The sequence below is a fragment of the Scyliorhinus torazame genome, chromosome 18 (genome assembly GCF_047496885.1).
Source record: "Scyliorhinus torazame isolate Kashiwa2021f chromosome 18, sScyTor2.1, whole genome shotgun sequence".
In the NCBI taxonomy this organism is placed as follows: domain Eukaryota; kingdom Metazoa; phylum Chordata; class Chondrichthyes; order Carcharhiniformes; family Scyliorhinidae; genus Scyliorhinus; species Scyliorhinus torazame.
The window spans coordinates 72,434,221-72,460,111 of NC_092724.1; the positions used below are offsets into that span (position 1 = coordinate 72,434,221).

A 25,891-nucleotide genomic window follows, 5' to 3' on the forward strand; every position below is an offset into this window, starting at 1 on the left:
CCGCGCTAGGTACTGATTGAACCCAGCTGCCTGGGATCTGATTGAACCCAGCTGGCTGGATATTGATTGAACCCACCGCCCAGGTACTGATTGAACCCAGCTGCCTGGGTACTGATTGAACCCACCGCCCAGGTACTGATTGAAACCAGCTGCCCGGGTACTGATTGAACCGACCGCCTATGAACTGATTGAACCCAGCTGCCCGGATACTGATTGAACGCAGCTGCCCAGGTACTGATTGAACCCACCGCCCAGGTACTGATTGAACCCAGCTGCCCAGGTACTGCTTGAACCCACCGCCCAGGTACTGATTGAACCCAGATGCCCGGATACTGATTGAACCCACCGCCCAGATACTGATTGAGCCCAGCTGCCCAGGTACTGATTGAACCCAGCTGCCCAGGTACTGATTCAACCCAGCTACCCGGGTACTGATTGAACCCAGCTGCCCGTGTACTGATTGAACCCACCGCCCAGGTACTGATTGAACCCAGATGCCCGGATACTGATTGAACCCACCGCCCAGATACTGATTGAGCCCAGCTGCCCAGGTACTGATTGAACCCAGCTGCCTGGGTACTGATTGACCCACCGCCCAGGTACTGATTGAACCCAGATGCCCGGATACTGATTGAACCCACCGCCCAGATATTGATTGAGCCCAGCTGGCCAGGTACTGATTGAACCCAGCTGCCCAGGTACTGATTCAACCCAGCTGCCCGGGTACTGATTGAACCCACCACCCAGGTACTGATTGAACCCAGCTGCCCGGGTAATGATTGAAGCCAGCTGCCCAGGTACTGATTGAACCCAGCTGCCCAGGTACTGATTGAACCCACTGCCTGGGTACTGATTGAACCCTGCTGCCCGGGTACTGATTGAACCCACTGCCTGGGTACTGATTGAACCCACTGCCTGGGTACTGATTGAATCCAGCTGCCCGGGTACTGATTGAACCCCCCGCCCAGGTACTGATTGAACCCACCGCCCAGGTACTGATTGAACCCACCGCCCAGGTACTGATTGAACCCACCGCCGAGGTACATGATTGAACCCACTGCCTGGGTACTGATTGAACCCACTGCCCGGGTACTGATTGAACCCACTGCCTGGGTACTGATTGAACCCACTGCCTGGGTATTGATTGAACCCACTGCCCTGGTACTGATTGAACCCACTGCCCGATTACTGATTGAACCCAGCTGCCCAGGTACTGATTGAACCCAGCTGCCCGGGTACTGATTGAACCCAGCTGCCCGGGTATTGATTGAACCCACTGCCTGGGTACTGATTGAACTCACTGCCTGGGTACTGATTGAACCCAGCTGCCCAGGTACTGATTGAACCCACTGCCCGGGTACTGATTGAACCCAACTGCCCGGGTACTGATTGAACCCACCGCTTGGGTATTGATTGAACCCACCGCCCTGGTACTGATTGATCCCACTGCCCAGGTACTGATTGAAGCCAGCTGCCCAGGTACTGATTGAACCCACCGCCCGGATACTGATTGAACCCACTGCCTGGGTACTGATTGAACCCACTGCCTGGGTACTGATAGAACCCACCGCCCAAGTACTGATTGAAACCACTGCCCGCGTACTGATTGAACCCACTGCCAGGTACTGATTGAACCCAGCTGCCTGGGTACTGATTGAACCCAGCTGCACGGATACTGATTGAACCGACCACGATAGGTACTGATTGAACCCAGCTGCCTGGGATCTGATTGAACCCAGCTGCCCGGATATTGATTGAACCCACCGCCCAGGTACTGATTGAACCCAGCTGCCCGGATACTGATTGAACCCACCACCCAGGTACTGATTGAACCCTGCTGCCTGGGTACTGATTGAACCCACCACCCAGGTACTGATTGAACCCACTGCCCTGGTACTGATTGAACCCACCGCCCAGGTACTGATTGAAACCACCACCCAGGCACTGATTGAACCCACTGCCCAGGTACTGATTGAACCCACTGCCCTGGTACTGATTGAACCCACCGCCCAGGTACTGATTGAACCCAGCTGCCTGGGATCTGATTGAACCCAGCTTGCCGAATATTGATTGAACCCACTGCCCTGGTACTGATTGAACCGACCGCGCTAGGTACTGATTGAACCCAGCTGCCTGGGATCTGATTGAACCCAGCTTGCCGAATATTGATTGAACCCACCGCCCAGGTACTGATTGAACCCAGCTGCCTGGGTACTGATTGAACCCACCGCCCAGGTACTGATTGAAACCAGCTGCCCGGGTACTGATTGAACCGACCGCCTATGTACTGATTGAACCCAGCTTCCCGGATACTGATTGAACCCACCGCCCAGATCCTGATTGAACGCAGCTGCCCAGGTACTGATTGAACCCACCGCCCAGGTACTGATTGAACCCAGCTGCCCAGGTACTGATTGAACCCAGCTGCGTGGGTACTGATTGAACCCACCGCCTAGGTACTGATTGAACCCAGATGCCCGGATACTGATTGAACCCACCGCCCAGATACTGATTGAGCCCAGCTGCCCAGGTACTGATTGAACCCAGCTGCCAAGGTACTGATTGAACCCACCACCCAAGTACTGATTGAAACCACCGCCCGGGTACTGATTGAACCCACTGCCCAGATACTGATTGAAACCACCGCCCGGGTACTGATTGAACCCACCGCCCATGTACTGATTGAACCCAGCTGCCCAGGTACTGATTGAACCCAGCTGCCGAGGTATTGATTGAACCCAGCTGCCCGGATATTGATTGAACCCACCACCCAGGTACTGATTGAACCCAGCTGCCTGGGTACTGATTGAACCCACCGCCCAGGTACTGATTGAACCCAGCTGCCCGGGTACTGATTGAACCGACCGCCTAGGTACTGATTGAAACCAGCTGCCTGGGAACCGAATGAACCCAGCTGCCCGGATACTGATTGAACACACCGCCCAGGTACTGATTGAACCCAACTGCCCAGGTCCTGATTGAACCCAGCTGCCTGGGAACTGATTGAACCCAGCTGCCCAGATACTGATTGAACCCAGCTGCCCAGGTACTGATTGAACCCACCGCCCAGGTACTGATAGAACCCAGCTGCCCGGGTACTGATTGAACCCAGCTGCCTGGGTACTGATTGAACCCACCGCCCAGGTACTGATTGAACCCAGATGCCCGGATACTGATTGAACCCACCGCCCAGATACTGATTGAGCCCAGCTGCCCAGGTACTGATTGAACCCAGCTGCCCAGGTACTGATTCAACCCAGCTGCCCAGGTACTGATTGAACCCACCGCCAAATTACTGATTGAACCCACTGCCCAGGTACTGATTGAAACCACCGCCCAGGTACTGATTGATCCCAGCTGCCCTGATAATGATTGAACCCAGCTGCCCGGGTACTGGTTGAATCCAGCTGCCCGTGTACTGATTGAACCCAGCTGCCAGGGTACCGATTGAACCCAGCTGCCCGGGTACTGATTGAACCCAGCTGCCGGGGAACTGATTGAACCCAGCTGCCCGGGTACTGATTGAACCCAGCTGCCCTGGTACTGATTGAACCCAGCTGCCCGGGTACTGATTGAACCCTGCTTCCCGGGTACTGATTGAACCCACTGCCTGGGTACTGATTGAACCCAGCTGCGCGGGTACTGATTGAACCCACCGCCCAGGTACTGATTGAACCCACCGCCCAGGTACTGATTGAACCCAGCTGCCCGGGTACTGATTGAACCCACCGCCCAGGTACTGATTGAACTCACTGCCGGGGTACTGATTGAACCCACCGCCCAGGTACTGTTTGAACCCACCGCCCAGGTACTGACTGAACCCACCGCACAGCTACTGATTGAACCCACCGCCCAGATACTGATTGAACCCACTGCCCGGGTACTGATTGAACCCAGCTGCCCGGGTACTGATTGAACCCAGCTGCCTGGGTACTGATTGAACCCACTGCCGGGGTACTGATTGAACCCAGCTGCCTGGGTACTGATTGAACCCACCGCCCAGGTACTGATTGAACTCACTGCCGGGGTACTGATTGAACCCACTGCCCAGGCACTGATTGAAACCACCGCCCAGGTACTGATTGAACCCACTGCCCAGGTACTGATTGAACCCACTGCCCAGGTACTGATTGAACCCACTGCCCAGGTACTGATTGAACCCACCGCCCAGGTACTGATTGCACCCACTGCCCAGGTACTGATTGAACCCACTGCCCAGGTACTGATTGAACCCACCGCCCAGGTACAGATTGAACCCACTGCCTGGGTACTGATTGAACCCACTGCCTGGGTACTGATTGTACTCACCGCCCAGGTACTGATTGAACCCACTGCCCAGGTACTGATTGAACCCACTGCCTGGGTACTGATTGAACCCACCGCCCAGGTACTGATTGAACCCACTGCCTGGGTACTGATTGAACCCACTGCCCAGGTACTGATTGAACCCACCGCCCAGGTACTGATTGAACCCACTGCCTGGGTACTGATTGAACCCACTGCCCAGGTACTGATTGAACCCACCGCCCAGGTACTGATTGAACCCACCGCCCAGGTACTGATTGAACCCACTGCCCAGGTACTGATTGAACCCACTGCCCAGGCACTGATTGAACCCACCGCCCAGGTACTGATTGAACCCACTACCCGGGTACTGATTGAACCCACTGCCTGGGTACTGATTGAACCCACTGCCCAGGTACTGATTGTACCCACCGCCCAGGTACTGATTGAACCCACTGCCTGGGTACTGATTGAACCCACTGCCCAGGTATTGATTGAACCCACCGCCCAGGTACTGATTGAACCCACTGTCTGGGTACTGATTGAACCCACTGCCTGGGTACTGATTGAACCCAACTGCCTGGGTACTGATTGAACCCACCGCCAGGGTACTGATTGAACCCACCGCCCAGGTACTGATTAAACCCACCTGCCTGGGTACTGATTGAACCCAGCTGCCCGGGTACTGATTGAACCCACTGCCCGTGTACTGATTGAACCCAGCTGCCCGGGTACTGATTGAACCCACCGCCCAGGTACTGATTGAACCCAGCTGCCTGGGTACTGATTGAATCCACCGCCCGGGTACTGATTGAACCCACCGCCCAGGTACTGATTGGACCCAGCTGCCTGGGTACTGATTGAACCCAGCTGCCCGGGTACTGATTGAACCCACTGCCCGGGTACTGATTGAACCCAGCTACCCGGGTACTGATTGAACCCAGCTGCCTGGGTACTGATTGAATCCACCGCCCGGGTACTGATTGAACCCACCGCCCAGGTACTGATTGAACCCACTGCCCAGGTACTGATTGAACCCAGCTGCCCAGGTACTGATAGAACCCAGCTGCCCGGGTACTGATTGAACCCACTGCCCGGGTACTGATTGAACCCAGCTACCCGGGTACTGATTGAACCCAGCTGCCTGGGTACTGATTGAATCCACCGCCCGGGTACTGATTGAACCCACCGCCCAGGTACTGATTGAACCCAGCTGCCTGGGTACTGATTGAACCCAGCTGCCCGGGTACTGATTGAACCCACCTCACAGGTACTGATTGAACCCAGCTGCCCGGGTACTGATTGAATCCACCGCCCGGGTACTGATTGAACCCAGCTGCCTGGGTACTGATTGAACCCACCTCACAGGTACTGATTGAACCCACTGCCCAGGTACTGATTGAACCCAGCTGCCCGGGTACTGATTGAACCCACCTCACAGGTACTGATTGAACCCAGCTGCCCGGGTACTGATTGAATCCACCGCCCGGTTACTGATTGAACCCACCGCCCAGGTACTGATTGAACCCAGCTGCCTGGGTACTGATTGAACCCAGCTGCCCAGGTACTGATTGAACCCAGCTGCCTGTGTTCTGATTGAATCCACCGCCCGGGTACTGATTGAATCCACTGCCCAGGTACTGATTGACCCAAGCTGCCCGCGTAGTGATTGAACCCAGCTACCCGAGTACTGATTGAACCCAGCTGCCCGGGTACTGATTGAACCCAGCTGCCCGGGTACTGATTGAACCGACCACCCAGGTACTGATTGAACCTAGCTGCCTGGGTACTGATTGAACCCACCGCCCAGGTACTGATTGAACCCAGCTGCCCGGGTACTGATTGAACTCACTGCCCAGGCACTGATTGAACCCACCGCCCAGGTAATGATAGAAGCCACTGCCCAGGTACTGATTGAACCCAGCTGCCCGTGTACTGATTGACCCCAGCTGCCTAGGTACTGATTGAACCCACTGCCTGGGTACTGATTGGACCCAGCTTCTCAGGTACTGATTGAACCCACCGCCCAGGTACTGATTGAACCCACCGCACGGGTACTGATTGAACCCAGCTGCCCGGGTACTGATTGAACCCACCACCCTGGTACTGGGTGAACCCACTGCCCAGGTACTGATTGAACCCAGCTGCCCGGGTACTGATTGAACCCACCGCCCGGGTACTGATTGAACCCACTGCCCTGGTACTGATTGAACCCACTGCCCAGATACCGATTGAACCCAGCTGCCTGGGTACTGATTGATCCCAGCTGCCCGGATACTGATTGAACCCAGCTGCCCGTGTACTGATTGAACCCACCGCCCAGGTACTGATTGAACCCATTGCCCGGGTACTGATTGAACCCAGCTGTCCGGGTACTGATTGAAACCATCGCCCAGGTACTCATCGTACCCAGCTGCCCTGGTACTGATTGAACCCAGCTGCCTGGGTACTGATTGAACCCAGCTACCTGGGTACTGATTGAACCCAGCTGCCCGGGTACTCATTGAACCCAGCTGCCTGGTTACTCATTGAACCCAGCTGCCCGGGTACTGATTGAAACCAGCTGCCCGGGTACTGATTGAACCCAGCTGCCCGGGTAATGATTGAACCCAGCTGCCCGGGTACTGATTGAACCCCGCTGCCTGGGTACTGATTGAACCCCGCTGCCCGGGTACTGATTGAATCCAGCTGCCCGGATACTGATTGAACCCAGATGCCCGGATACTGATTGAACCCACCGCCCAGATATTGATTGAGCCCAGCTACCCGGGTACTGATTGAACCCAGCTGCCTGGGTACTGATTGAATCCACCGCCCGGGTACTGATTGAACCCACCGCCCAGGTACTGATTGAACCCACTGCCCAGGTACTGATTGAACCCAGCTGCCCAGGTACTGATAGAACCCAGCTGCCCGGGTACTGATTGAACCCACTGCCCGGGTACTGATTGAACCCAGCTACCCGGGTACTGATTGAACCCAGCTGCCTGGGTACTGATTGAATCCACCGCCCGGGTACTGATTGAACCCACCGCCCAGGTACTGATTGAACCCAGCTGCCTGGGTACTGATTGAACCCAGCTGCCCGGGTACTGATTGAACCCACCTCACAGGTACTGATTGAACCCAGCTGCCCGGGTACTGATTGAATCCACCGCCCGGGTACTGATTGAACCCAGCTGCCTGGGTACTGATTGAACCCACCTCACAGGTACTGATTGAACCCACTGCCCAGGTACTGATTGAACCAAGCTGCCCGGGTACTGATTGAACCCACCTCACAGGTACTGATTGAATCCACCGCCCGGTTACTGATTGAACCCACCGCCCAGGTACTGATTGAACCCAGCTGCCTGGGTACTGATTGAACCCAGCTGCCCAGGTACTGATTGAACCCAGCTGCCTGTGTTCTGATTGAATCCACCGCCCGGGTACTGATTGAATCCACTGCCCAGGTACTGATTGACCCAAGCTGCCCGCGTAGTGATTGAACCCAGCTACCCGAGTACTGATTGAACCCAGCTGCCCGGGTACTGATTGAACCCAGCTGCCCGGGTACTGATTGAACCGACCACCCAGGTACTGATTGAACCTAGCTGCCTGGGTACTGATTGAACCCACCGCCCAGGTACTGATTGAACCCAGCTGCCCGGGTACTGATTGAACTCACTGCCCAGGCACTGATTGAACCCACCGCCCAGGTAATGATAGAAGCCACTGCCCAGGTACTGATTGAACCCAGCTGCCCGTGTACTGATTGACCCCAGCTGCCTAGGTACTGATTGAACCCACTGCCTGGGTACTGATTGGACCCAGCTTCTCAGGTACTGATTGAACCCACCGCCCAGGTAATGATTGAACCCACCGCACGGGTACTGATTGAACCCAGCTGCCCGGGTACTGATTGAACCCACCACCCTGGTACTGGGTGAACCCACTGCCCAGGTACTGATTGAACCCAGCTGCCCGGGTACTGATTGAACCCACCGCCCGGGTACTGATTGAACCCACTGCCCTGGTACTGATTGAACCCACTGCCCAGATACCGATTGAACCCAGCTGCCTGGGTACTGATTGATCCCAGCTGCCCGGATACTGATTGAACCCAGCTGCCCGTGTACTGATTGAACCCACCGCCCAGGTACTGATTGAACCCATTGCCCGGGTACTGATTGAACCCAGCTGTCCGGGTACTGATTGAAACCATCGCCCAGGTACTCATCGTACCCAGCTGCCCTGGTACTGATTGAACCCAGCTGCCTGGGTACTGATTGAACCCAGCTACCTGGGTACTGATTGAACCCAGCTGCCCGGGTACTCTTTGAACCCAGCTGCCTGGGTACTCATTGAACCCAGCTGCCCGGGTACTGATTGAAACCAGCTGCCCGGGTACTGATTGAACCCAGCTGCCCGGGTAATGATTGAACCCAGCTGCCCGGGTACTGATTGAACCCCGCTGCCTGGGTACTGATTGAACCCCGCTGCCCGGGTACTGATTGAATCCAGCTGCCCGGATACTGATTGAACCCAGCTGCCCGGGTACTGATGTACCCAGACACCTGCGGACTGATTGTTGCCACAGACTCTGTTAGAATTGTTGGAGGCCAGATGGGTGTTCAGTTGTGTGGGCACATTATATGTTACTCAGTGCTTCTGACTTGATGCCTGTGCACTTGCAGTAAATCAGCTCGCTGTTAATGATTCTGTACTTGCCTTTAGAAGCCCTTACACAGAAGAGAAACAGAAGCATGGGTGACTGAGTGCATAGCACAGCACCTAACCTGGGTTTAGGTCTGTGTTAGTTGTGGTTTCAATTGCTAAGGGCACTTTTACAATGTTACTGACCGTCCACATCGGATCATGGAACCTTGGTGTTAGCGGGAATGTATTTGAGTCAATCTGCTAACCAACTTTTTTTGATTATAATCAGCAGGTGGTTGAGTTTAGTGAACTAGAGGTGTGCTACTCAGGAATAAATCAATCGAGGAAAATTGGAGACCTTCAAAATGATTGCATAGTATGTACAGCACAGAACTAGTCCATGCTGACGTTTATCCTTCACTTTATGCTGTTCCCATCCTTCCTCATCTAAGTAAATCAAGACAACCCACTATTCCCTACTCTCTTATGTGCTTGTCTCGCTTCTCCTTAATTTGAATGAGATCCACATTCTCGCCACTCTCTGGGTAAAGAAGTTTCTCTGAATCCCTATTTAATTTCTTGGTGACTATCTTATATTGATGGCCTCTATCACCGAATTACAAAATTGTTATGGAGCAAAAGGAGGCCATTTGGCCCATCGTGTCTACACCAGCTCTCCAAACGTGCATCATGACTTAATGCCATTCCCTTGCGTTTTCACCATACTCCTGCACAGTCTTTCCATTCAAGTAATAATGTCATGCTCTCTTGATTGAACCTCCCTCCACCACACATCCAGACAGTGCATTCCAGACCCGGGCCACTAATTGTATGAAAACGCTTCTTCTCACATCATACTTGCTTCTTTTGCAGATTACTTTAAATCTGTGTCCTCTTGTTGGTGATCCTTTTACCAGGGGGGATGTTTCTCCCTATTTACTCGGTCCCGCCCCTTCATGGTTTTGAACATTTCTGTCAAATCTAGTTTGCCCTTCCCTACAAGAGGAAACACTTTCTCTGTCTACCCTGTTAAAACTTTCATAATTTTATGGATCGCTATTAGATCACCCCTTTTCAAGGGAAAATACACTCCATCTTAATAGCCTTTCTGGATGGATGTAACCTTGCAGCTCTGGAATCATATACTCCCTCAAACAGCACGCATCTGTGTTCTCATTCGGTCCATGTGCCTGTGGAGACAGCTCCGGCCTTATACTCCCTGTTTCGATCTCCTTCTTCCCTCTTTAGACTCCATTCCCCTGCCCTTTCCCCATGTGCTGATGCCTGTGGAGACAATGCGTTCCCCCCCCCCCTCCCCCCCCTCCCCCCACACACTTTACTAACTCCCCTGCCCTTTCCATGATACCCATTTAATCTTCTTGCTTTTCAAATAGATCTTTTGACAGACCATATCACCTGCTTTAGAGGAAGTGACAGCTCAAGTGGACTGTGGAAAACCCTATGATAGAGTGTACCTCAAAAGGATTCTACAAATTCCACACTGAAAGTTACACTGTCCGGATTTGGGGAAACTCTGAGAAAGGATAGGATACTCCTTGAGGACAGAAAACAACATGGGGAGGTGGGGAGCAATGGGCAAGGTTCATCCTACGGTTACACAAAGCTGTGTTGCGATCATTGCTGCTTTGAATTAATCAATCACATGCCTTACTTTTATCAACATGCTTCCTACACACCACCATATCAAATACCTTTTGAAAATCTCATCTACAACATTCATTGAATTTCCTCCATCAGTTTTTTTCTGAATAAACATAAATTTGTCAGACAGGAGTTGCCTGTTAGAATTTGTGATGGCTGTTCTTAATTAGCTTGAGTCAATCTCAAAGTGAGTATTACATTTTATTCCATATTATGACTCAAGCTTATTTCTCTGTTGCATTGCATTCGGTCCATCCTTTGAAGTGTTATTTTGTGCTTATGAAATCCTTTGGTCACTGCCAGTCTCCATTTACCCTTAGTCTTTCTCCTTCTGTTTTCTGCACTGCCCTTGATTTTCTTCTGTATCTCTTTGAGATGTGTTATTGGTTTTGTTTTAAGTGTTGGTTGTTCAGTGTTTGCTTTCTTGTTGGAATGGAATCGTGTTGGAACCTGTGTCCATCCATCTCCTGTTAGAAACTTTCCCACTCTCTTCCCCGAAGATTTATCTGGACTAGTTCCCCATTCGTTATCTCTTTGCTCTTTCCAGTTAATTACCTTTCATCTTTTATCTTCAGTTTGATGTTGAAACCAATGATATGGTTTTGGTTTCCTAGCTATTGCCATTAACTTCCAACCCTGGCACTTCTTGGGACTCACTCCAGCACCTGGACTAAAAATCTGATCTAGGAAGCAGTTCTGGACACAGTTTTTGTGCTACTGTCCCAAACAACTTTAAAAGGAAGACAGAACGTAGGATCAGAAAGGTCCTACAGTGGAGCAAACTGGACCAAGCACAAGCTGGTCCAGGACCAGGTCAAATATTTCAAGGAGGCTAAATAGAAAAGTGGAGCAAACCACAGCACCAAATCAATAGAAGCAAGTCTTGGTGCTGTAACTGCAAGAGAGTCGTGAGGCAGTTGAACATGAGATAAGTTAATATTCTAAATTACTTTTTAAAGTAGGGAGGGCACTGACAATATGCATCAAAATGGTCTGAAAATGGATACATTCCCGAGAGCAGACGGCACACCTCAGCGACAGAGACAAAATGGGAGATTTGAGGGAGTAAATGAGGACCAGGGATATTCTGACTGGAACCAAGCAGATGGAACTCCCAGATTCAAGAGAGGCAGAGGAGGTATATCTGATACCTAGAAGCCCAAAAAACTGACTTCAGTATTGAGATATCTAATAAATATCAGAGCAGGTATGAAAACAATCTAATAAAGGACAGCCAATTAGGCTTTTTCTTGACGAACCTCAGACCTGGCATCCTTCACAGCCAAATAAACTTAAAATCCTCAAGGCCTTTAAGTAGAGTCATGTGCAAAAAAACCCTTTTATAAACAAAGTGAATAACATCGATAATAAATACACAGATACAGAAATTAGGAATTGGCCAACAGAAAGGAAACAAGGCCATTGGAAAGCAAGCTAAGTCTTAAAGAGGCGACTGACTGAGAGACATTGGGACCTCTCCTGTTTCAGGTGTACATTACCTTTTTTAAAAATGTTTTTATTCTCCATTTTCACATTTTCCTTCAAAATTTACACCCCACCCACAAACAGTAAACGGTAACAAATACAAAATCAATCCCCTTAACAATACCAACGATCCCATCCTCCCACCACCCCAAACAACAGCCCACCTGTCAATATATGCATCCAATAAAACAAACCTTCCCACGGTGGCAACGATAAAACAAAGGAGAAAAAGAAAAAGGAGTCCGGGACCGCCCATGGTCACCATTGACCTATAGAGTCCACTCCCCCTCCCCCCCTACACTCAACACCCTCCAACCTCTGAAAGAGTACCGTACATGATACCCAAGAGTTGTCGTGTCTCCCACCACCCCCCCAAGTCTCCAACTCCTCCCGTTCACTGCCTCTTGTAAAACTCCTCCTCCCAACCTCGGTTCCTTCCCCCCAACTTTCCACCCCGGCTAGACCACTCGGACCCTGTTCTGCCAGGCTCCGATGGCCGCAGCCCCTCTCCCCACCTCACTCCCATTCACTGGCCGGCTTAAACCGGCCAGCGTGGAGGCCCCCGCCCGGGTCCCTTTCCCCCTTGCCCGGCCCCAGGAAAGCCCAGAAATCCCCTTTTAGCACACAAACCTCGCATATCCACCTACACCCCAAAGAGCCCTCATTTCGAGTGAAAGTCCCATCACTTCCCTTGTCCAAATATATACAACATTGGTTCCTTTAGCCCATACACCCGCACGCAGTGAAACAAAAAAGAAGAAAATACAGTCATGAGGTTACATCGGCACATGGCCATTTCTCAATTTCTCAGTTCTGCCACAGTCCTTCTGCCTTCGCAAACTCCTCCGCTGCTTCCGCCGTTCCAAAATAAAAGTCCCTGAGCTTGTAAGTCACCCTCAGCTTCGCTGGATATACAATGCCGCACTGCACCTTGCTAATGTACAGTGCCCTCTTCACCCGGTTGAAGGCAGCCCGCCTCCTCGCCAGCTCCACCGTAAAGTCCTTGTATACACGTATACTAGCTCCAGCCCACTGCACCACCCGCTTCTTTTGGCCCAGCTCAGGACCTTCTCCTTCACACTGTACCTACGGAAGCACAGAGTCACTACCCTTGTCGGCTCACTCGCCTTTGGTACAGGCCTCCATGACCGATGAGCCCGATCCAGTTCATATCGGGAGGGATCCTCCCCCTCCCCCAATAGTTTCGCCAGCATCGCGGCAAAATACTCAGTCGGCCTCGGTCCTTCAACTCCTTCGGGCAGCCCCACAATCCTCAAATTCTGTCGCCTGGATCTGTTTTCCAGGTCTTCCATTTTTCCTTGCAGATCCTTGTTAATGTCCATCACCTTCCGCATCACATTTCCCATCGAGGCAAGTTGATCACCGTGCTGCAATAACGTCTCCTCCACTTCCTTCAGAGCCTCCCCTTGCTCTTGCACCTCTGCCACTGCGCTCGCCACCGCCTTCGTCACCGGGGAAATCGCCTCCTCCACCAGCACACTCAAAACCTCTCTCATCTCCTTCCTCATTGTCTCCATGTATTTTGTAAACTGCCTTTCGAATTCCGCAGCCGTCACCTTAGTTATTTCTTCAGCCGTAAGCAATGCGGCCTCCCTTAGTGCTCCAGCCTCCATTTTCCTTGGTGACCCCGCGGTGACCTTTCCACTCCCCGACGGACCTTCAACTGTTTTCCTTACGGACGTTCTTTTGCTCACCCTCGACATTTCTCTTCACTCTGCCGCCTCTGTGCCTTCTCCCTGCTTTTGCCGCCTCCGCGGACCCTGGGACCGGGCTTAAAGCCCCGAAAATGCTGTTCCCGAACGGGAGCCCTCCATTGTGCGGCCGCCTCCTGCCCGCCGTCACCGGAAGCAGCCAGGTGTACATTACTGATGTGTAATCAATCTCAATGAAACGCTGATAAATTTAGAGATGGTAGCAAGCGAGGGTATGGTGTTACCTCAAGGTGTTGTAGAGAGCGCAGCACAGAAACACCATTCAGTTCACTGTACTAAGATCAAGATCAGAGCAAAATAAAAAGAAAGAGTGCTCAATAGGACCTGGGATTTTAATGGTAAATGAAGCTCAATACAGGCAATGAATTTGTCTGTATTTAAAGTGAAAATTGAGATATGCACTTCATGCATGGAATAAAATTTGCTGCGGGAGAAATTGAGGGAAATTTGAGGTGTTAACTCATTACTCACCATGTCAGAACACTTAAAGCGATGGCAATGAACAAGGAAACACAGAAGCAAAATATTGCTATGCTGGCAATCTGGAATAAAAACACAAAATGCTGAAAATTCTCAGCAGGCCTACCAGTATATGTGGAAAGAGAACAGAATTAATGTCTCAAATCAGTGATCTTTCTTAGAACTCAAAGAAACCAGGATGTTAAAAGTGTCCCATAAGAAATTATGAGTTATTGATCTTGTGATAAAACCTGTATAAATTTGGTCTAATCCTTTGTCGTGCAAGTAGCAAATTTACTATTCGTTGTATTTCATCTCCAAAAGTTAGCTTGATCCAGTTAGTCGTAGTCTCTGTGAATCAGAAGAATGTATGTTAAGACTCACAGGAGGGTGTGAGCACGTGGCCCTTTAATATCCGCCTGCATAAGCCAACACCAGTTTAAAGATCTTGTATTACTACTCAGGATAGGGAGTTATCCTGATATTGTGATACTTGTGATCAAATCCTTCTATTTAGAGAGCAGCAAACAGAAAGATCAGAGTTGTGTTCCCTCATATAATGTCTCAGCTTGGATGTAGAGCTGTATTTTTTAGAAAGCCGCATCCAGTTACCTGCTTCACACAACTGGGGAAGCAGCAGGAAACCAAAGGTTACAGAGCATGGATAAACCTCGAGAAGAACAATTTAGGAACTAGTTTAATGTTCTGTTTAATTTTAATAAACATATATGACAATATTTTGTTATACATTTTTAATTTTGAAATTTGAAAGTTGTGCTAATTCTGGACACTAAATGGTTGCATCATTTATACACCTTACTGCTTTCACATATTTGCTCTCATACACTTTAATCTGATAGATTGAAATGGCAATCGAGAACCTACAGAAATCCGAAGGGATCACAGCCCATAAAAGTACTCTGTTGAACAGCCATGTGAGTACCCGTATTTACTGAAGTGTTACTGTTTTCCATTCAGTCAATCTTCAGAATTTTGAAATTATTAACACTTTCTACATTGAACTGTTACTCTGAGAATGATTGCAAAGAGCTGCAGCAGAAAAACTAGAGACCAATGGAATAAGTTATAATAATGGTCTTAACTATTAAATACTGTTCACGTGCTCCTTCAGTTCATTGAGTGTAACTCTCTGGTGAAGTCTCTGGTTTTCCTTTTCACCTATAAGTCGTGAACCTTCTTACATTCAAAATAAAGAGCGGAGTGGGCAGTATTCGTTAATCACATAAGCAGTATAAGTCACACTGTACAGGGCAAGAGTTTCTACATCAGTGCTAGAGGTCCTGCAAATGACTTGAACTCCCTGTACTCTGGGTGGTAGCATTGTCCAGGGTTCCGTCAACTGATGTCCTCTGTCAGACCCTGCTTGTATACCCCTCAAATGAAAAACGCTCTCCATAAACCATGCCCTCGCATGAAAGCAACACCTTCAGAAGAGGGGCTGAAATATTTGGAGGCATGCGAGTGGTAATTTAAAATGTATCTATTTTTGATCCACAGATAATATGGGGGCGGCATGGTGGCACAGTGGTTAGTACTGCTGCCTCACAGCGCCAGGGACCCGGGTTCAATTCCAGCCTTGGGTGACTGTGGAGTTTGTACGTTCTCCCAACGTCTGCGTGTGTTTCCTCCGGGTGCTCCAGTTTCCTCCCACAGTTCAAAAATGTGCAGATTAAGTGGATTAACCATGCTAAATTGTCCCTTTGTGTCCACAAGGTTAGGTGGGGCTACTGGGTTACAGAGTGGGGGTGTGGGCCAAGATAGGGTGCTCTTTCAGAGGGTTGGTGCAGACTCGATGGGCCAAATGGCCTCCTGCACTGTCGGGATTCTATGATTTAGGTTAAAGTACTTTAAACGCATGGTTTAAACTCTTCGCCTTGATTCACGTCATCGGTACTCATTAATGCTGAAGCAAACACTGTTTAAAAGAAAAAAGGCTCACTTATGCAGGGCCTACAGCTGAGGGGTCAGCACTAAAAGATACTAAGGCACCCAGCTCTTAAAAATGTTTTTGGCCTATGTGGTCAGACAGCCAGTGTTAAACAGAGCCACCCCTACCTCAGGATTTTGATGTGATTATGCTTGGAGCAGTATCTTCAGAGCTTTCTGGATTTTTGCAATGTGGGTGCTTAATGCAGTTGACAAGTAACTCCTCGGTTGTTCCGACAAGACTTCCTTTCTGCTTGTAACCCAAACAATTCAGGTTCTGAGGGTTTCCACCCCACTTGGAAGGAAAGGATGCGAACATCCCTCCTGGTCTATAATATAAAGTCACCTTATTTCTCTGCCTGTGGAAGCCGTGACCTGATGAAACCATCTTGCAGAGTGCACTTGGGAATCGGATGGTCTCTCTGTTCTTTCAATCCTAGGATGCATTGCAAAAGTATTGACTCGGAAAAGCACTGAAGCAGATACATCTGCTGCCCTCGTACTTCTGGTTTGTAGAAGTTGTGGATTCGGTGCTGTTGGAGGAGGCTTGGGTAGTTGCTGGAGGGCACTTTGTATATAGTACACACTGCTGCAGATTTATGCTGATGGCGGAGGAGGTGAATGTTTAAGATGAATGTTGTGCCAATCAAGTGGCTTGCTTTGTCCTGGATTGTATTGAGCTTTTGAGTGTTGTTGGGGCTGCACACATCCAGGCAAGTGGGGAGTATTCCATCACACTCCTGACTTATGCCTTGTAGATGATGGACAGACTTTGTGGAGTCATGAGGTGAGTTATACACCACATGATTTCCTGCCTCTGATTTGCTCTTTACGCCGGTCAAGTTCAGTTTCCGGTCAATGATAGCCTCCATGATGTTAATAGTGGGGAGATTCTCCAATGGTAATGTCATTGAATGTCAAGGGACAATATTTAGATTCTCTCTTGTTGGAGATGGCCATTGCCTGGCACTTGTGTGGTGCAAAAAGTTATTTGACACTCATCAGCCCAAGGCTGAATATTCTCCAGGTCTTGCTGCATATGGACATAGACTGCTTCAGTATCTGAGGAGTTGTGAATGCGAGCCAACATTGCAATGTTATGATCCCCACAGAAGCTACTAACGTAAAAGAATCAAACTTCCCAAAGGACCCCAATGGATAAGATTTCACGAAAGACATTTTATTATAACAACAAACCAAATATCAACAGAAATTAAACTTGATTAATGAGCAAATTGTATTCAACAGGAACCATAAATTATACTTTAAATATCTGATATAACAAAGTTTACGGGCGTGATCTAATGGGAACAGAGTCCAACAACGAGCGTGTTTAGCCGGAATTTCCTGGCGGTTGGAACTCCGAGAAACTCCAAGCTATCGAATGGGCTCTGTTCCCATTCAGGTAGATTCGTAGCCTCAGTGGGGAACTCCCCGAAGAGGCCGCACTTAGTCCCGTTTTCTGCACTGAAGAGCTCCACTCACTGACTGGCAGTGCCAACGTGCCCTGGTGGCACCAGCAGTGCCAGGGTGCCACCCAACACAAGAGGGCAAGAACCTGGGGTCTCCGATTCCATGGGAGACCCCCATGAGGGCTGTTCTGTCTGGTCCCCTTTTGTGGACACCAGCATTGAATAGCACTCACCCAAGGTCTCCAGGTGAAGGGGATACATCTCAATGCCTTGGTTAGATCACAGGAGTGATTTTAGAGTGAAATTAGCTGACACACTCTAATATGCAGATGTGCTAAAAGGTGATCCGCCTACAATTCACATTGCGACTTTCTGGAAGAGGCATCTACTAGCTGCGTCGCTAGTGTAACACGGCCGGTAGATTGCGCCTTAAGTCTCACAGATATCTCGGATAGTACTCTCAGCACACATCTGTGTGTGCTCACAGCAACCCAAGTATGCCTCATAATCCGGCCTTCCCCCGGTAGAGTTACACCGTCTTTGACACACAGGATCTTATCCTCTGACAACTGCTGATGTCACAGCCAGGAATTCCAATTAACATACCTCTCCCAGAAACCTAGCTTTTGGGCTTCTATTTCAGTTGGGGATGGTCTCAAAAGATTTAAGGCTATGAAAGCATTTCATCACCTCAAAAAAAAAAAAATCATAGGCAAACATCCGTACATCTGACCTTGTGATAGAAGGAAGGTCAGTAGGGCCCAGACCCTACCCTGTGTAGCCACCTAAAATGGCTGATTCCCTATTAATTTGTCCAAAACCTGATTTAAAATGGCTAACCGAAAAGGCTGATGGGAAAAGCAGCCAACAGGACACAAACGGACAGCTGCAGACAGAATAGCGTATTCGGCTCTGGGGAAGTCGGCCCAGATCGATACTCAAGACTATTAGCAGCACATCAACCCAGACATCTGCAGTTTAATCGGCTATCCCCGGGAACAATTGCAACATATTAGCAATTGAATGCCGGGCCAGACCTGTCGGCGCCTGCAGTGGCCGAAACAAAGACAGGTGAACGACCACCCCCCGATCGAGGAATCGCCCTGTTATTGGACATATCGAACCCAGTGATTGGGAACAAGTCCAATCACTTGGGACTCAGGGTCAAGGGCCGCCCCGAGAGGCGGGAAGCCCCTGGGCCCTATAAAGTGAGGGGCCAAGTTCAGATCTCTCTCTCCCTCCCTTCTTCACCTGCTCACAGCCTTCGCAAGAACCTTCAGCAAAGAACCGTAAGTTTGACTCCAGCGATCGCTACCCAATAGAGATTCCTAGACATCGACCCGTATCAGCCTTTTGAATCCCGCAGGCCAGATCTAATTCGATAAGCCATTCGTTTCCCTGACCTGGTGGGCCCGTCCTAAAGTTAAGTATTGGCCAGTAGTGGTAGGTTTCGATATAGATAGTAGGATTATTGTGTAAGCATTAATTGTTGTATATAATAAATGACCGTTGATTTCAATCTTACTAAGCGGTGTGCTGACTTATTAATCATAACTTGAGCTTGAACCACGTGGCGGTATCAGAAAGATACCTGGCGACTCGTGAGCAAAGGTGACATAATCAGAGCTAATAAACTAAGGCGAAAAAGAGCAACACCTGCAGTATGGCAGCACAGTGGTTAGCACAGTTGCTTCCTAGCTCCAGGGTCCCAGGTTCGATTCCCGGCTTGGGTCATTGTCTGTGCGAAGTCTGCACGTTCTCCCTGTGTCTGCGTGGGTTTCCTCCGGGTGCTCCGGTTTCCTCCCACAGTCCAAAGATGTGCAGGTTAGGTGGATTGGCCATGATAAATTGCCCTTAGTGTCCCAAAAGATTGGGTGGGGTTACTGAGTTACGGGGACTGGGTGGAGGCATGGGCTTAAGTGGGGTGCTCTTTCCAAGGGCCGATGCTACTTGATGGGTCGAATGGCCTGCACTGCAAATTCAATGATTCTATCCTGAGAATTTTTTTTTTTTATATATAATAAATTTAAAGTACCCAATTCATTTTTTCCAATTAAGGGGCAATTTAGCATGTTCAATCCACCTACCTTGCACATCTTTGGGTTGTGGGGGCGAAACCCACGCAAACACGGGGAGAATGTGCAAACTCCACACGGACAGTGACCCTGAGCCGGGATCGAGCCTGGGACCTCGGCGCTGTGAGACTGCAGTGCTACCACTGTGCCACTGTGCTGCCCTCTACCCTGAGAAATTACCCTGCACAAATGTCCTGAGATGATTGGATTCTAACTGGTCAAAGTAATAGTAATGGGATTGTACATTCTGTTGTTTGATAGTCACAATTCAAATGCTGAAACAACATGGAAGGCAGTCCAATTATAGTGCAGTAAAATGGGCTCCTGCAGCCAATGAATGTTAATGCTAAGTGTGGCAAGAATAAGGATAGTGTAAGAGTTCTTTCTGTTTCTTTCCTTTGTTCCCAGTTATTCAATGTTATTATTTTGGTCTGTGGACTCGTAATCGGAATGTGCCTTTAAGCAGAAAAACTCAAGGTTGAAGCAGCCTGCTTGTCAGGTCACTGTGTTCCCAGGTTTCGCTTTTTGGAGAGGAAAGACCAGACTCCTCAGCACTGAGTGGATCTTAGGAACCAGGCTTTGAGGGAGTCGGATTGATTGGTTAACAGGCAACTGGTGGGTTGGTCCGTGGCTGTGAGATGGTCAGTGATTCAGTGAATGGTTCCTACGTGATGCTTGAGAGAACGGGACAAAAGTGTTTAAACCTTGGAAGTGAAAGGAGCTCATTCTCTCTCCTGATTGCTGAAGTGAAAGAACTGCTTTATTGTTCTGAAAGCAGAGGGTACCAGGCACATCTTTTGCTGAGTCTGCAGAGAAGTGAGACAGCCTTGCCAGAGTAAACCATCTCAAGCGAAGAAGGAAGAAGTATCAAAACAAAAGCCTGAACTTTAGAAAGATATTAACCAGAAGCCATCCCAGTGCATCAAAGATCCTTATCCTTTAATTTTTATTTTGTTTTCCCTCTCCGCCACCCTTTCCCCTATGTTGTTTATCTGTGTGTGTAAAGAATAGGAGTAGTTAGGAAGAGATCTTTGGAAAAGGGTATTAGATAGTCAGTTACAATTTTCTGTCAGTTTAATTCTAATACTGTTCATAATAAAAGGTTGCTTGTGTTAAAGTTACAAACCTGGGGCGGGATTCTCCGAACCCCCGCCGGGTCGGAGAATGGCCGGGGGCTGGCGTGAATCCCGCCCCCACTGGTTGCCGAATTCTCCGGCACCGGAAATTCAGCGGGAGCGGGAATCGCGCCGGTCGGCAGGCCCCCCCCCCCCGCGATTCTCCGGCCTGCGATGGGCCGAAGTCCCGCTGCTGGAATGCCTGTCCTGCCGGCAAGAATCAAACCACCTCTCTTATCGGCGGGACTAGGCGGCGCGGGCGGGCTCCGGTGTCCTGGAGGGGGGGCACAGGGCGATCTGGCCCCGGGGGGTGCCCCCACGGTGGCCTGGCCCGCGATCGGGCCCCACCGATCCACGGGAGGGCCTGTGCCGTTGGGGGCACTCTTTTCCCTCTGCCTCGGCCACAGCCTTCACCATGGCCGGCGCGTAAGAGACACTCCCCCCTGCGCAAGCGCGGGGATGACGTCAGCAGCCGCTGACGCTCTCGCGCATGCGCGGACTTCCGCCAGCCGGCGAAGTCCTTTCGGCCCCGGCTGGCGTGGCGCCAAAGGCTTTCCGCGCCAGCCGGTGGAGCGGAAACCACTCCAACGCGCGCCTAGCCCCTCACGGTGAGGGCTTGGCCCCTAAAGGTGCGGAGAAATCCGCACCTTCGGGGCGGCCCGACGCCGGAGTGGTTCCCGCCACTCCATCCCGCCGGGACCCCCCGCCCCGCCGGGTAGGGGAGAATCCCGGCCCTGGTGTCTGCAGATTATTGGGCTCAGCCAAGGATCTGGGGCATTTTAAATAAAATCTAATTTCACCTGTGTTGTGACTTGGGGTCAAGTGGGCTGAGATTGAACATGCACTAGCCTAGGATGTTGTGATAATCGTGAAACATTGTAATGGCACAGCAGGCTTGAGGGGCCAAATGGCCCAATCTTGCTCCTGTTCCTTTCTTATAATTCACTTGGTGTTTTATCTTTACGTTGTCTGTTGATAGAACTGGCCGAACACAGCATTTTCTACTTGCATGGCCTAATAGGCCGGTCTGCCGAGTTGTGAAGGTTGTGATCTATAGAAGGAAGAATACTTGCAGGGTAATCTTCATTCTTCAAGGAACATTCTTCACACACCGTTCTCACCCACCCAACCCATCGAACCTTAAAGGGACGCTCTCCCAATTTACCCCAGAATGTCATAGACCAGATACAAGTTTACTCCAATTGGTAAAGGTTGAGGGTTCCAGGTAATCTTTATTTTCCCATGCAGTACAGGAGAAAATATTTGAATGTAAAAGTTGCTCTTTTGCTTCAATAGTTCCCACATGGTTTAAACTAGTGTTATGGGTGAGGCGTTTCAGAACCCCAAAATGTATCATGGAGTTCAACCAACCTCACCCTTTAATGGATTTGTTGCATTTCCGAGCACATGGCTTTTTCCCTTGGTGTGGAATTACAATTATGGACACGTGGGTTTTTAAACACAAAATACTGTGTATTCCATGAACTCAGAAAATATTGCAACAGTAAATACTTCCTTAAAATGTTCCTTCAAACTTCCATGGGACTTAACACCTTTATACAGTATCACATCAGGTTAAAGGATATATATAGTTTCTGTAGAATGGCAGAGACCTATTGGCTTGGTTGCCTTCAGCTCCAGCAAAACAGCCAGGCACTTTTAAACTGCTCTCAGCAAAACCAGCCAGGCACCTTTTAAGCTGCAAAACCAAACTGCAAAACTTGCAGCTCTCTGGAAACACACAGGCACACAAACACTGCTTTTAAACTGAAACTAAAAACCTGCAAAACACAGACTGCAAAATGGCTGAACTGAGCTGAGCTCCACCCACTCTCTGACATCACTGTTTTCTTAAAGGTACATTGCTTAAACATCCAGTTCTTAAAGGCACTCTCGCATGACACTAGAACCAGCTTAGTGAACGTGGCTGCTGGGGGCAATTTTTGCGAATGCAGTTACAGGTTTAATTGTTTATTATTTAACCCTTAGCAGACTCATTGGAAGTTTCTGTTCTCACATATTAATTTAGTGAACTCACAAGTAACCAAAGTGTGTTGGTTTAGTTTAACTGTGTACAGTATGGATGGGTGACACACTGTCTCTCTTCAACACAGCTTCAGTGGCTCCTCGATAACTATGAAACTGCTGAGGGAGTTAGCCTTCCCCGGAGCTCCCTCTACAACCATTACCTTCGGCACTGCCAAGAACAGAAGCTCGACCCCGTCAATGCAGCTTCCTTTGGCAAACTGATTCGTTCTGTGTTCATGGGGCTGAGGACCAGAAGACTGGGAACAAGGTCAGGGTAAAAAAAGATTGCTCATCAACATAAATGCATGTTAGAAATAGTCTTGTTTTAACTTGTTGTCCAGTGAACCTTTTCCCATGGTAGCATTGTTGAGGTCAGAATTGCTTCAGCTATTCTGGATCTAATAAGTAACTAGCGCTACACTTGAGTGTGAGTAATACAGATATTTTTGTTTTCCTTTAGTCTTACTGTGAATATCAGCCTTGATAGCTTAAATGTTAGAGCGCGCTAATACTGTACAGAACTTAGAAGATCTAAAGTCACTAATTATGCCACTGCACAGCAAGCCTAGTAATGTGTGGCTGAAATTTTGGATACAAAAATCATGTGTCTGCTTAATTGGGAGCAGTGCGGAACTTATTTGTTGAGAACCTATTTGATTTAAATCCAGTATTTCTATTGTAATAACATATTCAAAACATATTTCTAAAATGAAAATTTATTTTTGTGTGTCTTTTACTTTTTTCAAATTGTAATTGCATTATTTTAGTTGTTCTCAGTTGCATTCACTGTTTATTCCTTCAACTATCATTAGGTTTATATCATTTTCCTGTGTTTCAGGGGAAATTCTAAGTACCATTATTATGGGATTCGTCTAAAGCCAGATTCACCATTGAACCGTTTACAGGAGGATATGCAGTACATGGCAATGCGACAACAACCAGTGCATCAGAAACAAAGGTACAATCCTAACATCCCACCACCCAATGCCCAGGACCCTGAACCCACCACACGCATGCACACATGCGTACCCGCACACCTACACCCTACACACCCCAAGAGCCCCACTACTAAAATGAACCACTCAACCAATCCCCAGGGATGGACTGCAAGCTAGCAACTCCACTATTGACAATGAACCAAGCTGTAGTTTCAGGATTATGGAATGGGCTGCGAGGTCTTGGAGCACATAACAAGCTTGACAGTTATTGAGTTTAACTGAATAATAGTCCGTACCGATTGACTGAATCTGTATCTTATGATTAAAATGGTGTTAACCTCGTTCAGTAATTCAGTTGTAAAGAATCAAATCAATCTTTCTTCCAACAACCATTTTATAGATTAAAAAATGTATGAAAAACAGTTTGACATGGCAATGTTTGTAATTGTAAATGACTTTTAAAAAAAATAACCTTATAGCTTGAATTATTTTCTCTTGAATTAAAACTAAGTGGCCATGTCTGGTAAAGTCACTATTTCTGGCACCTTCATATGGATCCGTTTTGTAAGTTTGATGCTTTTGTCTTTAGGTTTAAACCAATGCAGAAGTTGGATGGTGTAGGAGACAATATGCCTGGAAATGGACAACATGCAGCCACAACAACCCCAGAGCAATCTGTAGCTGCACAGAGCCAACACCACCAGCAGTTTCTGGGTTCGTCAATTAATCTGATACAATTGGTTTGAGAAGGAGCTAATCCTCTCCCGGTTATCAGGAATTTAATTTTAAGTATCCAACATCATGCAAAAGCTGCTTCAGCTACAACACTAACAGAGTGCTCCACCGTGGTGAGATGCTGCTTGTCCATGGCACTCCAGTTCTATTCTCACGTTATTGGCTTTCAGCAGATGTCTTTCCAACTCTTTCTGTGCTTGCCAATATTGATTGAAATGCATTAACATTGGATTAATTTTAAAAAAAGATATAATCACAGATTCAAACCTAAACAGAAAGGTGTTGCAAGGTTTGAGATATGCTCAAGGGTCGATGATACTTTGAATTAAAAAGCATCATGTCAGGTTCTGTATCTTGTAGCAAACCTCACACACTGCTGATCAGTCTGGCTGAGTATGGCATCTGGCAGTGCCAGTGCAGCGACCGTGAGCATTGAAGTGATTATGCACATGTAAAATATATTTATATAGCTAATAAACATTCTTTCATTATTGTTGCTCCCATAGATATGTCTCGTGCATTACCAGAGTTTATTGATGCTGAGGTTGGTAGCTGTCCATTGCCGGAGGATATCACACTGAATGAAGTGAAGACATTACAGACTTTGTATAGGGAGCACTGTGAGGTGAGGTGTACTGAGTGATGAGAGGTTGGGGGGAACGGTTGGGGAGAGGTAGGTGCTTCAAATCAAGCCTCACATCACCATGCCTTTTCAGAACCCGTACTATGTCCAATGCCCTACCTTGCTTTGGGATGCTGGGGTTCTGTTGGATCTTGTATTCATTTATGCTCATGTCTTATCGTGTAGAGAGTCCTTTCAATTAAATGAAAAAGTTTGTATCTCTCCATGTTACTCACCCTGAACACAAGCTGCATTATTAGCATATCCCATTAATGATTGGCGTATCCCATTAATGAAGGGAATTTTTTCTAATTGTTTTGCAATCATAAAGGAAGACCCAACCTTTTTAGTATCTCCACTTTATCAATTTCTTGCCCATCTAGTGTCTCAATTGCTTCCTCTTTTACCTTTTGCAGCATTGGCTTCCTTGGTGAAGGCAGATACAAAGTACTCATTTAGTAGCTGAACCATATCCTCTGCTTCCATGAGTAGGTTCCTTTTTGGTCCCTAATTGGCGTCAAGTCGTCTTTATAGCATTCTACTATTTGTATGTCTATGGTAAGAAGTCTTACAATACCAGATTGAAGTCCACCATGGCGGAGGCGGAAGAGACTCCTTCCACTGCACATGCGCGGGAATGCCGTCAGCGGCCGCTAACGCTCCCGCGCATGCGCCGCCCGGAGATGTCATTTCCGCGCCAGCTGGCGGGGCACGAAAGGCCTTTTCCGCCAGCTGGCGGGGCGGAAATTCGTCCG

At 48.9% G+C, this 25,891-nt stretch overlaps 1 protein-coding gene across 7 annotated transcripts in view; it reads left to right on the forward strand.

The window, feature by feature from the left end:
* Window positions 1-25,891, forward strand: part of rfx2 (regulatory factor X, 2 (influences HLA class II expression)) — a 262,480-nt gene that overhangs the window by 162,899 nt on the left and 73,690 nt on the right. For 3 of the 7 annotated variants that reach the window (XM_072482882.1, XM_072482885.1, XM_072482887.1), the window contains 6 exons: window positions 9,215-9,301; window positions 15,125-15,199; window positions 22,928-23,115; window positions 23,680-23,799; window positions 24,369-24,493; window positions 25,021-25,139. In XM_072482882.1, the coding sequence (XP_072338983.1) occupies window positions 9,215-9,301; window positions 15,125-15,199; window positions 22,928-23,115; window positions 23,680-23,799; window positions 24,369-24,493; window positions 25,021-25,139 (714 nt within the window). The remainder of the gene's footprint in view (window positions 1-9,214; window positions 9,302-15,124; window positions 15,200-22,927; window positions 23,116-23,679; window positions 23,800-24,368; window positions 24,494-25,020; window positions 25,140-25,891) is intronic. The other 4 variants (XM_072482884.1, XM_072482883.1, XM_072482886.1 and 1 more) reach the window with 4 other exon arrangements.